We start from the raw sequence: 17,028 nt of genomic DNA, 5'->3' as shown, positions 1-17,028 counted from the left end.
AATCATACAGAAAACACATTTATAGTGTGGTACTGTGTTTACCCAAAAAAATCTGTGTAAGTGGACCCAATAGTTCAAACCTAGGTTATTCAAGGGTCAACTGATTCTGCCACCCTAATACTCAGCCTTTCTCTGTATATTTTCCTACATTCCTGCTAAGAAAGTAAACAGAGTCCCTTAAATGCATTCTGAAGTACAAATTAGTTGTAGGCCTCCTTTCCTGAACTGGGGACACACAAACACACATATATGCAACAGGAATTCATTGGGAAAAGAACAAATTCACTCCCTCACTATCCATTCCCCACTGGGGTGCTCTGCTGGTCCCCTGCAGGGCTGGGCCTAGCTGCTATTCCTGTTTCCACCTTTGCTTTCTCTTGGTGACTCCTCCTCACCATACTTCAGTGCACACCCCCTGCGTTTGGGCCATGTTTACAGAATTGTAGTTATTCAGATCATTGGGACAAAACCCAACCAAGCAAAGATATGTTTTAATCAACATTTTCTAAATCATTTTTCCTTAAAGATGAAGACTTCAGAGCTTGGATTGCCCCTTTCCATGGTGCCCAAGTCACCTAAATGATAACCACTTCATTTTGATCAAAATGGTCATGGCAATATAAGGTTGTGGTAAATAAGAACATCATTTTGAACAAAATGAGATACCAAAACAATAGATAAATAAAAGCGCACTTGTGATATCAGGTAAAGAATTCATAGGAGATAATGTGATGGTTAGTGAAACGTTATATATGCCTACATCCTTTCGATGAACATTTATAACTCCTTTAAAATAGTATACTTACTGAAGAAATGTTTATTTGATAATTGTGGGTGCATAGTACTACTAGGTATCATGGAAGATATCAAGCTGAATGCAACAGACACAGACCTCCCTTAAGTCCTGGTTTGGTGCAGTCACTTATTAGTTAAATGACCTCTTCTTAGTGGGAATATAAAAGATTTTTTTCCATTCTTATTATAAAGATAACCTAGAATTTCACAACTATTTGAATGGAAGCAGATGAGTGAAATAGGGCACTCATGTGAAATGTCATTATTCTGAGGCCTCTCCAGTGTCTGGAAAGCAACAAGGGGGAGGTCAGTCCAAAGGGAGAGACCCAAAGGTCCCAACTGGCGGCCCAGGTCAGGGACTGCAGATCTCCTCCAAATTCCTCCCCTTGCACCCACACCATCTCCTCTTGTTCACAGAAGTAGGTAAATACCCCCCTTACTATCTTCCAGCTTGAAACCGCGATTAATAATGCAACCCTCTTCTTCCCTCTCCAGGAGGCAATCCTTTGTTTTCTGTAAGGTCAAGTTGCCTAGTACCTACCACCCCAAGGCAGCTCAAAATACATCAGTGTTCCACCCCAGATTTACATTTTTCTTAGGGCTGTGTGTGGACTCTCTGGGAATCCAAATAATCACAGGCATTAACAGAACCCAGGCTGCCTATTTTCAGTTGAGGCTGCAAGAACACTGTAGCCTTTTCCCTCAGTGGTGCCAGTTTGGCCCAGTGAACACATGGGTATTTGCCCTTGCCCCTGAGAAAACACATGGGCATTAGGGCAAAGTTCCTACATTCTGGTAACATTTAATTGTGCTAGTCCTCAACCCTCTCTACACCCACACATTCATGCACATGTATTCCATCAACTTCAAAGGCTGCTCAACATGTTGGAAATATACATGAGAACAGTGAAGTGAGCTTGCAATCAGTCTAAACCTACTTTCTGTGTGACTGGGTTTGGTACATACGTTCGGATTTTAGAAGTACATATTTGATTTTTTAAATGTACTTTTGTTTATACTGGGTTTAGCATCATGAAAATAAATCAGGATTTCTATTGCCAGTTAGAGTGTTTTTCATAATAAATAAGTCATTCATCCTTGTCCAATAATACATATTTATAGGATTAAATTAGGAAAAGCTTTCAAAGAGCATTTCCATTCATTATCCACTGACTTCCATGTGCCATCCAGCAGGAGCTCCCAAAGAGAAGCAGAAAGCAAACTAGGACTTCACGGCATGGAGGGGAAAGAGTAGCATGAACAAAAAGGAGATATCACTAAATCCAAAGGGGCAGGGCATAACTCTGGTTTAGTCTTTTGCATGAGAAAAGAAGAGAAAGCTTGTTAAAAATCAGACTCCGCAGGCCCCACAGGAGAGAATCTGATTTGAGAATGAAATGGGACCTGAGCGCCTTTTAAAGAAGCACTCTCCCCCAGTTGATTGATTCCTTTGCTACATGGCCCCTGCTAAGAACTCCTTGGAATTGGGGATCCCTGAGTAGTTCACTCACAAGTATTAAATATAAGAGTCCATGGGCACCTAGGTGGCTGAGTCAGTTAAGCATCTGACTCTTGATCTCAGCTCAGGTCTTTATCTCATGGTTGTCAGTTCAATCTCAATGTTGGGCTCCATACAGAGCATGAAGCCTACTTAAAATATAGATAGATAGATAGATAGATAGATAGATAGATAGATAGATATAGTGATATCTCCAGATTTGGTGATGTACTTTCTAGATGGAGTAGATGAAGCTGGCTCTTAGTCTTTGGTGCCTATTTGGTTATAAATCCAACCCACTTTAGGTAAATGAATGATGGAACCATAAATAGCCTAAAACTTTTCTAACATGCTGTTTGACATACATTGAAGAAAGTTGAAAATGCTCTTTCCTTTTCATATATTCCTGAATTTTTCCCCAAGACTGAATTCTAGTATGTTTATATACATACGTTGTATGTAATTTTATTTTTTTAATGCTTATTTATTTTTGAGAGAGAGAGAGGGACAGAGCATGAATGGGGGAGGGGCAGAGAAAAGGAGACACAATCTGAAGCAGGGTCCAGGCTCTGTGCTGTCAGCACAGACTCCGACGTGGGGCTCAAACCCACAAACTGCAAGATTATGACCTGAGCCAAAGTTGTACGCTTAACTAACTGAACCACTCAGGCACCCCTATAATTTTCTGTAAGTATGGAGAACTGAATTAATAGAAAAGAAAAATAAAATATAAAATAAGGAATGATAATCAAAATAAAGGTGGTTTGTTTTGGAATTGTTTTAGTTATCCAGGGTGGCATAACATTACCCCAAAATTCAGTGGCCTAAAACAACAAACATTTATTATCTTGCAGTGCATCAGGAGTCCCAAGTGTGACTTAGTTTAGTGGTTCTGGCTCAGGGTCTCTAACAAGCTGCAATCCAGGTTATCAGGGCTGAAGTTACCTCAGGGTTCAGCTGGGAGAGGACCCACTTCCAAGCTCACTCACATGGCTGATAGCAGGATTCAATTTCTCCCAGGCTGTTGGACTACAGGCCTCAGTCGCTCAATAATTGTTGGCTATCATCCTCCTTCATTTCCTTCCACATAGGCCTCTCCATAGGGCAACTCACACCTGGCATCTGGCTTCTAGCAGAGTAGGCAAGCAAGAGAGTAAGAAAGGAAGCAAGACAGATGCCACACTCTTTTTTAACCTAATCTTGGAAGTGCACCCCATTACTCTTGCCGTGTTTTTATTATTTAGAACGAAATCACTAATTCCAGCCCATACTCAAGTGGAGGGTATTATATGAGGCATGAACAACAGGAAGTAGGGGAGAAGAAATCATTGGGATCCATCTTAGATGCTATTTATCACACAATATGTTCATTTGTCTCTTTCATAATTTATCATCCTATTTGTGCTTTACTGAAACTAAATGTTAATGTAAAGCCAGTATTTTCTGATATAGGTTAGTAACATATTCTGGGAGTAGTCTAGTAGTGTTAGAAAGATACATTGAGGTTAGAAATTGAACTCAGGTCTCTAAATGTGGAGATATACAACTACTATGTCAACCAACAGAAGAGACTATTAGTTACTGTATCACTTAGGGGTGTTTTCTGCTATAGGAAACTGAAAACCTGAATAGCTGTGGCTTAAAATAAGTGTATATATGTGTCACATAAGAAGTCTAGAGATGGACAGCTATTGGCATTGTTTTTATAGGCTGATAATGACAAAAGCAACATCTTCTATACTCTTGGCCTTTAAAATATACACGTCACTTCATCACAAGATGCCTTCCCTACGTTAAGGCAACACGTCATATTCTAAGCAGGATAAAAGGGGAAAGGGCCACATCATGCACCTCTCTCTTTTCAAAAGGAAGATAAAGCTTTCCTGGAAGTCCCACACAGCAGACTTCCACTTATCCAGAACTGGGCCACATGTTTTCCTTAAACCAATCTCTCAGCAAGGAGACTACCACTACCATGGCAAGTCTAAACCAACCATGTCTTATCTCTGAGATCAAAGAATTATTGCTAGTACCTGAATAAATCAGGATTCTGTTGGGCAGACAACACACAAGTCTTTCGTAAACATCTTGTATATTGTTATTTATGTGTTCTTTATAATCACAATTTCCACTAATAGTCTAAAAAGATATTTTCCCATAGAAACAATATGTAAGCTTCATTGCTTATGAAATCCTAAATGTACTTAAAGTTTCTTAAAAAAATCCTTATTCAGAAATAAAATGTCAGATTTTTGAGACAAAAAAATGACTCTATTTTATTAATACTGTGTACATATAAATTTTTTTAAAAAAAATATTGCCATGACATACTTTTAACAAGATGAAATCTTTTTAGATTTATTATATTAGTCAAGTATGATCAAAACACAAGATAGATTGTTTTCCTTAACACCTGCTGCTAGATTTTTGTTGACTTATGTTTCTGAAATTATAGCATCATAAGTCAATGTTGCACAAAGGAATTTAATGTCATTTATAAAAATCTAGTAGTATAAACTGTTGATTCCTTATAAAACATCTATTAAGACACAGAAATATCACTGAAACACATTTATGCCTTTGATCCTGAAGTCTGCATAATGATTCTTTCCAGAAGGACAACTTGTTCCATAGATTATATAACAGAAAATCAGTTCTTGGAGGTGCAGGTCAAACTCATCTGAGGCATCTCATTTTAAGAAAATAAATGGCACCTGCACCTCTTGGTTTTTGTTTTAAAGCAAATCTCTAATTCCTCTTCTGCTCCAAACCTAAGTGAGCAAATAAAGTCCCACTCTAGGCAAGCCCTACTCTCATGTAAGAGGAGTAAGTCCCTGAGGAAATGAGACTTCAGAGTGATAGTTTTAATGAGGGATAAATTAACCAATGATGGATGTAAACAGTGAACACACTGGAGATTGTCAGAGAGAGGTGCTATCATTCATTCAACAATAGATCTGCAGGACCTATTGAAAGCAAGATGATGTTTAAGTTTAGATGCAAGTCTAGCTGTCTTGCTGTCTTGCTGGCTACAGAATGTAGCAGCTAGATTGACTAGTGATGTGTAGTGATAGCAGACAGTAGCAGAGGAGCCTGGAGAATTCCTAAGCCTGAATTCTAATCCTGTGTCTGCCATTAAGTGGGAAGGTATCCTTGATCCAGTCATCTGACAGTTTTGGCTGTCAATTTCTCAAGTGGGACTCCATTTCTTTTAGGATTCCTTCAGCTCTAAACATCTATGAAAATGCTGAAGCAATTATGCTTTGAGTGATGGGGATTGTGAACGGACTTTATATGGAATTACTGATTATCTAGAAGAACTTGATTGGGGCTCAATGCATTGTGAATACATGTCAAAATGAAGATATTTTAAAAAATACTCCTTCCTGCTTATGTCAGGATATATGTACAAAAGCATTCATCTTCACGTTGCTAAAGGACATTTCTCGTAACCTTACATGGAGATAGCTTTCAAGTCAATGCCTTGGAATGTAATGAGAGACTTACAGGAGACCTAGAGATATGGACGGGGTAGATGGAGAAGGGATATGGTGAGACAGATGTAATTCCTAGGGATATAGTGTGGAGCACAGGACTAGACGCAGGCCTGGGAATCGGGAAGTTAAAGTTCTAATTGCAGCTTTTCCACTAATTCACTTGGGACTTTAAGAATGTCTGGCCCATTTTAATCATTCTGTGCCTCAGTTTCCTTATCTGCCAATTAGAGTGAGAGTTCTTGGCTGGATGCCCAGGATTGTGAGAACATACTGTGTGAGGCCAAGAAAATGCAATCAGTACCAAAAATGCAAAACATCCTAGTTACTAGATGTCCTAACTTAAAATGGAAACACTATCAACAATAATTCCTTTAATAATCAAAATGTGAACATTTTGAGAAGCATATCTATCTGGGTCAAAATTAAGCAAATAAGACTAGTATAGGGACTTGTAATCCCAGGTACACATAAGCAGAAAGAGCTTACACTGGAAGTTGAACAAGTTCCAGCTTTGCCACTTGACATTTGTGTGAACTTGAGTAATTTCTTAACCTTCCACACTACCCTCATCTGTAAAATGGGAAAAATGGCATGCATCTCAGAGGGTTGTGGTGAGGATCATTATAAATGGAAATTACTTCTTTTGAATCACTTGTGCTTTGTGGTTGATAGCTTCAATAATAATAATAACTGTCAATTAAAAAGCTTAGCCAACCACAGCAAGGAATTTTTTTAATGCTACTATTTATTGGGCATTTGCTATATTATAATGCTCTATCCCTGTACTAAGACTTTACGTACATTATCTCATGTACTCCTCACAAAAACCTATTATTATTACTGTTGTAGAAATGGAAGTAGGGAGAACTAAGCTTTATTTCTGGCTCCAGTGTATTTCCTTTACCTGCCTTGCTTTCTTTTTCTCAGCTGAATATAAATGGCTATACTTTTAGTAATCATTAGCCATTTAAAAATTTCAGGACTAAAGCAGCAACTAATTGAATATACTTATATAACATGTTATTTTTGTCATGTTGCTGTCTACCCCTGCAGACCAGCTCTAAATTCACATGCAGATAAATCATGCTCACTGGCAGTTAAGAATTTTCAATATGTTTGTTGAAAAAAATGAATTTATAGTTAGGTTTAGAAAATAAATTTATTATCAAGAAATCTTATCCACATTCATATGTCCATAGATCTTCACTAAGGACCAACTGTATATATGATGTATATAACATCATTGTTAATATCATCCTCAGAGACCATACTGTGGGAATTCTTACAGTTACCAGAACTGTAAAATTCAGCAATTTTATATTTTTTGTTAATGTGCTTTTTAATTATGAAATACTACAATTGCCTTGGAGAAGATTCAAAAAATATTTTTTCTAAAGTGATATGTTGAAGAAAGTGTATCTTTCAGACCAGATTCAAACCTCAAATTTACCTCTTATCTATCTGGACAAATTATTAACATTTCTGAAGCTTGCATTTTTCCTGTAAAATGGGAATAATACATTAGGAGTTGATGTGAGTTAAATTGAGAATGGTGTCTGACATAATAGCCAGTCAACAAATGTTAGTAACTCTCCCTTCCCTAGGAAAAGAATCTCAAGGCAGCCATGCTTCAAGTCTGCTCTGTAAAGAGGTAGGAATACCCTACTCTAGTAAAGTGCTTCCTGCCCTCCTTTGATAGTAAACTTTTTATTTTTTAATAAAAGTGAGGTACCCTCTCCCGTTGTACACTCAAAATGTATGTTCCCATTTCTGGGCACTCATGGACCACCACTGCCCATCTTTTAACCCCATATTAAGAATGTCTGCTCTTGTGTATTAATTTTGACTTCACAAAATCCTTTTACAAAAGAAGGTCACCTTTTAAAAACAAAACTATTGGGTATCTTGCAGTTAGATGAAGAAAAACCACAGACTTTTATTTCTTTTTAATTTTTTAATGTTTATTTATTTTTGAGAGAGAGACAGAGTGCGAGTGAGGGAGGGGCAGAGAGAGAGGAAGATACAGATTCCAAAGCAGGCTCCAGGCTCTGAGCTGTCAATACAAAGCCCGACGCAGGGCTTGAACCCATGAACCATGAGATCATGAGATCATGACCTGAGCCGAAGTCAGATGCTTAACCAATTGAGCCACCCAGGAGCCCCCACAGGCTTTTATTCTTAATAGCTTTAGGAAAATACAGTGTCAAAACAAAACTTGACAGTAGACAATTAAGTAAATTGCACAGATTGATCTGACTTGCTACCTATTTCATACGACCTTTTAAAATTTTAACACAAGTAAATGTTTACTACTGAGTCTAGATCTAAATCAAAGAAAAAATTAGAACAATAAATCTGTTTAACTTAATTTACATAATTGCGGACATACCATTTTTACATATCACATTATTAGGACATTGGACAATAGATCAAGAAACAGAATGTTCTAGAAAATAAACTTTATTGGTAAGCATCATGTACTTTTTCCAAAAGAAGTTTTATTGTGTTGAATCAATTGTGGCTTCTTGGCACTGAGAAGCTCCAGAGAGTCACCAAGTCCTCATTCCCTAATCCTGAGCTTGCCTGGGTTGTTGCTGGCAATCATCAACTTGTCTGGATTTCAAACTACATTAGATCCCTTCATATACCTGCCTTTGCCAAGGAGTTTAGTTGGCTCTGTCCTACTGTTCTATTGTTAATTTTTTTTAATCCTATACTTCAGTTAAGTTTATATAAATCCTTGCAGAAAGAGAAAAGCTCCTGGGAATTCATTGGTAACATGTACTGTAGGAGAGAATGCTGTTAGGAAAGGTGTTGAGTTTGCATTCTGGTCCCACCATTGCTGTGTGAATCACATTAGCAAGTCCCCCTCCATGTCTCTGAACTTCTTTTTTTTTTTTCTTTTTTATGTTTATTTATATTTGAGAAAGAGTGAGAGAGAAAGAGTGAGAGAGAGAGAGCACAAGCAGGGGAGAGACAGAGAGAGGCAAAGACAGAATCTGATGCAGGCTCCAGGCTCTGAGCTGTCAGCACAGAGACCAACGTGGGGCTCAAACTCAGGAGCCGTGAGATCATGACCTGAGCCGAAGTCAGATGCTTAACCAACTGAGCCACCCAGGCGCCCCTCCGTGTCTCTGAACTTTCGGATCTTCTTTTGTAAAGCGATACCAACCTACCTTCTCAGATTGGTTTGAAACCCCAGGTCATATGGAGACGATGCATGTAGAAGCGCTTGGTTACTATTAAGTGCTATATGACTGCAAACTCATTTGATTACTTCCTAGTGGCCACCAATAGGGACTACCACAGCATTCACTGCTGTGGACCACTGATATTTGCATCTGTCTTTACTCAAAACTTTACATATTTTTGAATAAATATGTATTTCCCTTACCATGTTTTTAACTGTCTTCCTTTCTAACTTTCTTCTTGCTGTTAATGTCATGTTGGTTTCCCCTAGCAGACAAATCAGAACCTCAAAGCTCAGGGCTCATTTTAGGCTTTTCTCTCTCCCTAACCTTGAAGTAACCAAATCTTGTGGGGTCTTCCTTTAACATCCTTGAAATTCATTCTTTTCTTTCTTCTTTTTCCTGGCTATTCATTTTGGGCCCTACCATCTCAAACTTGGGATATAGCAGTCTCTCTGCCTTGAGTCCCTTTTCTCCAGCCTGCACACTGCTGTTAAATTCATCTTGATAAATGGCTGCTTTCCCTGCTCCAGTATCTTCAATGGACCCTCCACTACAGGTAAAATAAAATCAAGATTGGCCTTGACCTGTCTTTCTAGCTGTGTGTACAGGTCTGTCTGCCTATATACTCACTGTATCACCCTTCCTTATTCCTGGGGTCTTGCTCACACCATTTCCAAGGTCCCTTCTTCCTCTCCAAATCATACCCTATTCTCCAAGCCCTGCCCAAGCCCCACCATCCCTTGAGTAATCATAGCTCAAAGTGAACTAATTTGAAGAAATTCTATCAACTGAGTTTTCAAAGAGCCAGTATTTGACTATACAATAGCTCCTTAACACTGTGTGTGTGGTTGTGTTGGTCATGTCATTTACAGTTTACTGTGTACCTTGTATACTTATCCATGTTGCCAGGTTTTACTTGAAGGCAGGGATTTTAAAGAAATATCTACAGAACATGTTAAAAGTTCTCCTGGATTCCACCCCCAGAGATTCAATAAGGTCTAGGTGGGGCCCAAATATCTGTGTTTTCTCCAACAGGTTCCAAGTGATGCTAATGCTTCTGGGTGCCTTTGAGCATCTCATACAGAACCTATTAATAAAAACTAAGATCTATTTATGGATACTCAATAGTGGTTGCTTTTCTTTTCCTGTATTATAGCTCACATTCTGTCACTTCTTCCTTTTAGATTGATTTTGAAGACGTGATTGCAGAACCAGAAGGAACACACAGTTTTGATGGCATCTGGAAGGCCAGCTTCACCACCTTCACTGTGACAAAATACTGGTTTTACCGCTTGCTGTCTGCCCTCTTTGGCATCCCAATGGCGCTTATCTGGGGCATTTACTTTGCCATTCTTTCTTTCCTGCACATCTGGGCAGTTGTACCGTGCATTAAGAGTTTCCTGATTGAGATTCAGTGCATCAGCCGTGTCTATTCCATCTACGTCCACACCTTCTGTGACCCGTTCTTTGAGGCTGTTGGCAAAATATTCAGCAATATTCGCATCAATATGCAGAAAGAAATATAAATGACACTTAAAGGATAAAAGTATACCTGATTCTTTTTTTTTTCCTTTTAATTTTCTTGGTGCCAATTTCAAGTTTCAAGTTGCTAGTATAGCAACAGTATATGAATGAGTTTTCTCGGTTCAGAACAAAGAAATGACTCAGTTTTTGTAACTATTATTTGTCTCTTCTGAGCTATTTCATCTATTTTTTTGGTGGTCTCAATTTTTTAAACCCATTTAAAGTTTTTGCCTTACATTCTTATTTGCATGTGGATCATTGTTTTATTGGCTGAGACATGGACCTATTGTTGAAAGGTAATTTGAGAGAAATATGAAGAACTGAGGAGAAAAAAAAAAGAACAACCTCAAGTGCCTATTCTAAAATGTTGATCATTTTATGGTAAGGGAAGAATTATAGGCTATAGCCATTGAGTGTACAGGTATGTGGGCAGGTTTTAAGCAAACTCTTCCCCCACAATCTGAAGTGTTAGTAGATTGCTGCCATTCACTTTAAGGATCCAATCGGATCAAGTGATCTTTATCAAGTTAGAAAACATAATCTACATTCACATGTTGCGACTAATGCCTTACACTTCTTGAAATTTTAACCTGTGATACTTTCTGTGCCTGAATATTTGTCATATAGATAATGAGACCTAAGTGCCTTCCTGTTCTTCACAATTTCCTTTTCAAATAGGGTCCAACTAATCGACTTTCATTAGGTCAGCAGCCTCCCTGAAGACCAAAATTAGAAAATCCATTGCCTAGTTCTCCATGCTTGTTTCTGACTTTCAGAAACAGAGTTGGATGAAGTTCCTGTCTGCATCTGATTACGCAGCATCTTTATCCATATCGAGCATGGTCTATATCAACCCCATGAAATGAATTAAGGTGGACAAGTGGGACTGAGCCCTCTCTGGGCTGGCAGGAGTGGAAGGCAACTTTCCCTGCCTCTCATCAGCTGAATGAGGTCAGCATGTCTATTCAGCTTCGTTTATTTTCAAGAATAATCACGCTTTCCTGACTCCAAACTAATCCATCACTGGGGTGGTTTAGTGGCTGAACATTGTGTTCCCTTTTCAGCTGATCAGCGGGCCTCCAGGGAAGGGCTCATAAAATGGAGGCCATTGTGTGAGACTGTCAGACTTGTTGCAAATGTGACCCCTTCAAAGTAAAGCACTTGTAACCGTCTGTTATGCTGTGACACACAGCCCCTCCCCCCTGCCAGGAGCTTTGGACCTAATCCAAGCATCACTTTGCTCAGAAAGAAGATGGGGAGGAGGCAGTAATAAACGATTGAAGTAATTTTGCTGGAATAAATTCAAATTCTTCTGAACTCAAACTGAGGAATTTCACCTGTAAACCTGAGTCATAAAGAAAGCTTCCTGGTACATCTAAAAGCTTTTTATTCCTCCTGCTCATATTAAGATTCTGTTCTTGGGGACATTATTTTCAACCTTCAGTTATATGCTTATATTTTTATTCTCATGCACCCATTGGAACTCTGCTTGATTTTATTTTTCATCTTTTCTGTTTTCCTGACACTTTAATTATCAACCTGTTACCTATGTTTAAGTTTTGCATTTAAAACAGACACTGGCATGGACATAGTTTTACTTTTAAACTGTGTACATAACTGAAAATGTAGTATACTGCATACTTTTTAAGTGTAAAGATATTTTTATCTTTATATGAGGAAAATCACTTGGGGAATTGCTTTGTGATTCAATCTGTAAACTGTGTATCCCAAGACATGTCTGTTCTAGTCCCTTTTGCAAATCAATTGCTGGTCCAAAAGATTGCTGAAATTTTATATGCTTACTGATATATTTTACACTTTTTTATCTTGCATGTCCTATAAAGGTTACAAGCCTCCACAATAAAAATGTTTAACAGTTGAACAGTCAGCATTATTATTTTTCCCCAAAACAGGCATGTATGTGTCAGTGTCTATGTCTGTGTCTGTGTGTGGTGATCATGTACATAGTGTGTGTATATATTTATAGTATGTTTGTGGGAGGTAATGGGCTTCTGCTTATCAATTATTGCAAAGTAATTTAGGTGGAATATTTGTTCTAAGGCCATCACCATGCATGAGTTACTTCAGATAAAACTTATAATTAATAAGAATTATTTACTTAGCAGTTTACCCAATGCTTTATTTTTTTTAAGTTTTTATTTAAATTCCAGTTAGTTAATACTCAATGTAATATTAGTTTCAGGTGTATGATACAGTGATTCAACATTTTCACATAATACCCAGTGCTCATCTCAACAAGTACACTCCTTGATCTCCATCATCTGTTTAACCCATCTCCCCACCCACCTTATATGCCAATTAATTTGAGACCCCAACAACTTTGTGATGAATATTAATATTCTCACTTGGTAAATGACACATCCAGGAGCTAATGCTTTGAAATTTGCTGTGTCTTAACTGGGATTTTGTTAAAAGGGCTATTTCAGTCACAGTTTGTTTTTGGCCTTGGTTAAGTTTACTTTCAGAGCTGCTGTACTAGGATTCTCCAGAGAAGCAGAATCAATAAGAAATACAGTGGTTGTTTATATTCACAAATATATTGGTACATATACAGAATAATATAAATAGATACATAAAGACATAGAGATAGACAGATAAAGAGATTTATTTTAAGGAATGGGTTTACATGATTTATGGAGTCTAAAAAGTCTCAATATAATGCAGGGTGAGTTAACAAGCTGGTGACCTAAGAGAACCAATGGTATAATTTCTGTCTGAAAGCTGGAAAGTTCAAGACCCAGGAAAAGCTTATATTTTAGTTAAAGTCCAAAGGCAGTAAAAAAACCAATGTCAGTTTGAAGGCAGTCATACAGGAGGAATTCTCTTATGCAGAGAAGCATCAGCCTTTTATTTTATTCAGTCCCTTCAACTGACTGGATAAGGCCCACCTACATTGGGGAGTGCAGTCTGTTTTACTTGGTTCTACCAATTTAAGTGCTATTCATCAAAAACGCCCTCACAAAAAACACCCAGAATAACATTTGACCAAATATCTGGGTGCTTTGTGGCCCAGTCAAACTGACACATAAAATTAACTATCACAGCTTCCAAAAAATTTTTGCAAAGGGGATCTTCTAATCTCTCTCAATCTGAAATTCCTTTCATGAAGTTTATAGAGTCTCTCTTTGTTGGACACTCAAGCAGGCACTGAGGCCACTTATTTAAAAACCCAATCTAGCATTTATATTTATTCAATAAATCCATTTCTAGTACATGAAGTAGAAACATGCCTTTAACCACTGCAGCATGTGAAATCCTGGCCAAAGTTATGTACCCAATTCAAGAAAAATTCATGAAGTGACTTTAAAGAATGATTATCTTTCTTTTGGTTTTATTATTTGAGTTTCTGAATGAATGCATATTAACAAAATCAACGCTTTACTTAAGTATTTTTTGGTTCAGCCACACACATGAAACAGTTCCATTTCTGGACATATAAATAACTACATGGCTTCAGACAACTTGGATTCCATATTGGGAATAAGCAGCTCCACACATTCAGTAAGTGTTAATTAAATAATAGTACACATCAACCACACCAACCTAGTGGAGTAGAGGTCTATCTGAATAGCTGACTCATACCTTCTCTGATGTAGGCACTGCTATTTAAATGTTCTAGTTATAAATTAAAATTCATATTTATAAAACTGGGAGGAAAGGGGAGAGGTAAAGAAAGATATTTGTAACATAACACAAAGGGTAAAATCATAGAAGAAAAGATCATGACTGTGATACATAAAAATGTTAAATTTCTAGGGGCGCCTGGGTGGCTCAGTCAGTTAAGCATCTGACTCTTGGTTTGGCTCAGTTCATGATCTTGTGGTTTCGTGGGTTTGAGCTCCACATCAGACTCTGGGATGGCAGCACGGAGCCTGCTTGGGATTCTCTCCTCCCTCTCTCTCTGCCCCTCCCCCATTTGTGCTCTCTCTGTCTCTCTCAAAAAATAAACTTAAAAAATGTTAAACTTCTGTATATTAAGAACAGTAGAAACAAATACAAAATAATGATAGTATATGTGCTGCCGAAGCGAGCACATATAAAATAATGATAAAGAGTGCTAAAAAACATGTGTTGTGTATCTATATATATGTGCGTAAATGTATATATTGCAAAGCATTATAGTACACTTAAAATATAAAGAACTCTCATAAATCAAGAAAAAGATGAGCACAGCAGTAGAAAAATAGGCAAAGATATGAAAAGATAATTCACAAAAAAAAGTGCACAACAATCACATGAAAACACATTTATACTCATTAGTAATGATGTAATAAAAAAGCAATGAGATACTTTTTGCCTGAGTTTGCAGTGATCAAAAATAAAAAATAATATTCAAGTTGGTGAGAATGGAGGGAGGCAAGCACATTCAACCACTGCTTCTGTGAATGTAATTGGTACAAGCCTTTTGGAGGACAATTAGATGTACTTATGATTGATCCAACAATTTCACTTATTAATAAAAATAACAGATATACCACGGTTCATCACCGTAAATGTTCATTATATTATTGTCAATAGTAGAGAATATTGGAAGCAACATAAATATTCAAAAATAGAGAACTGGTTAAATGAATTATGGTATATACATTTAATAAGCTACTATTAGCTTTTAAATATTCTTATTTAATCAAGAATTTAATGACATGAAAATATGCTCATGATGTTAATTTAAAAAGTAAAGTTAAAAATTGTATGTAAGATATGCTACTTCTTTTTTTGCTTTAAAAAATGGAGAGGAGGATTCAAGATACTACATCATTTCTGAGTGTTTTACAAGCATTATGTCATTTACAAAATCCTCATTTTGCAAAAGATTTCATCCTAGTGAGTCACCCATTCACATAACTAATAAGCATCTTGTTTAATCCAAGTGTATCTGACAATCAAAGCCCTGCTCCTTCTGTTCCTCTATCTGCACTGTATGGTTTCTGAGCCCTAACCTTTCCCCCTTTTCATGAAGTTTTCTGTTCCTACTGGCTTGCAGAATCATTTCATGCACTCTTAAATACATAATAAGTAATGTGAGCAGAGTTGAAGTAAACTTTGGCAATAGTTGAGTATTAATAGTTAAATATTATAATAATTTCTGCATGCCAAACATTGCTCTACTTTAAATATATAGTTCACTTAATCCCCCCACTAACCCTATGTGGTATGTACTATCATTATTATCTCAATTTTATATATAGGAAATTTAAGCACAGAGAAGACAAGTAACTTGCCCAAGTTCACAAAATACCAGTAAGTGACATGGAGTCTGACTCCAGAGTCTGGAACCTGAACCATGGCACCAAACTACAGAATTAACAACAATGCCAAACCAAGAAAAGCAAGTTGTACCTCTATCGAGAAAGTAATGGTCAACGGTATGAATGGCACTTAAAATGTAAACTAAAACATTTTACATCTAAAATATAAAATTAAAAGTACTCTCACAGATTTACCAAAATCTTTGATTATAATATTTAAATATAAGTTTTACCACATAAAAATGTTTTGCAATAGTATATATTTGATCACATCATAGTTTAGTGACTCTCAAGACCATAAAATGACTAAGTGACAAGTTAATGTACAGATTCTAGGACAGAAAGTTAAAGATGGAAAGAAACATATAAACTTTTTGAAATGCACCATAATATTTATATTTATTCAGAAAATTCAATAACGTATTAGGATCCAATTGGATTTAGATAACTGACAGAACCATTTTACCATTAAGATTTAAAACACTTCTTTTTTTTTTCTAGGAATCCTTTCATTTACTTGACTTTCATATGCATTCTCAGATCTGCCAGTTGCTTGAGTAATAATGAGTTTCTCTAGGTATTATTCATCACCCAACTTACTGAAGCCATCAACACAAACTCTCTCCTCTTCCCACAAGGAACAATGAATCTACTTATATTTGCTCCCATTTTCTTCTCCCATTTCCTTCTGCTAAAATGGAGGAAGATTCCCTGCTCTGACAAAAAGTCATTTCCTTGACATGTGTCCTGAGTTTCATTCCTTCTTATTTTCCCAAGACCTTTGCTCTTTGATTGTCAGCTCCATGTCTTTTCCATCAGTCTCTCTCTGTATTCTGGATTCTTTGCATCAGCCTACAAATATCATGTATATCTTTCTCATGAAAACAAAACAAAACAAAACAAAACAAAACAAAACTAAACTAAACTAAACCCCCTCCCTTGAAATCAGATCCTCCTCCAATCATCAACAATTTTCTCTTTCTTTTACAGCCAAATTTCTCAAAAGAATTATCTACAGATAGCAAACACTATGAAATTATCCTCGCTATAACTGTATTTTTAAGCCAAATAGGTTTTTACAATAATTTTTTACTTCAGGTGCTCAGATGTAAGCATAGGCATAGTCACAGGTCAGCATCATCACTGGTCTTATGTGGCTCTCATTATTTTATTTTATTTATTTTGTTATTTAGTTGTCATTAATTAGTACTCATGAAATCATCACTTAATCAAAGGACAAGTACAGTAAAAAG

The 17,028-nt window shown here is 36.9% G+C and overlaps 1 protein-coding gene across 2 annotated transcripts in view; it reads left to right on the top strand.

The window, feature by feature from the left end:
• Positions 1–12,387, top strand: part of CAV1 (caveolin 1) — a 34,505-nt gene extending 22,118 nt beyond the window's left edge. For both annotated transcript variants that reach the window (XM_015067335.2, XM_027075319.2), the window contains exon 3: positions 10,166–12,387. In XM_015067335.2, coding sequence (XP_014922821.1) covers positions 10,166–10,507 — 342 coding nt within the window. In that variant the 3' untranslated portion in view covers positions 10,508–12,387. The remainder of the gene's footprint in view (positions 1–10,165) is intronic.
• The last annotated feature ends 4,641 nt before the right edge of the window (positions 12,388–17,028 follow it).

The sequence above is a fragment of the Acinonyx jubatus genome, chromosome A2, assembly GCF_027475565.1.
Source record: "Acinonyx jubatus isolate Ajub_Pintada_27869175 chromosome A2, VMU_Ajub_asm_v1.0, whole genome shotgun sequence".
Classification (NCBI taxonomy): Eukaryota; Metazoa; Chordata; class Mammalia; order Carnivora; family Felidae; genus Acinonyx; species Acinonyx jubatus.
This window is presented reverse-complemented; position numbering and strand designations above follow the sequence as displayed.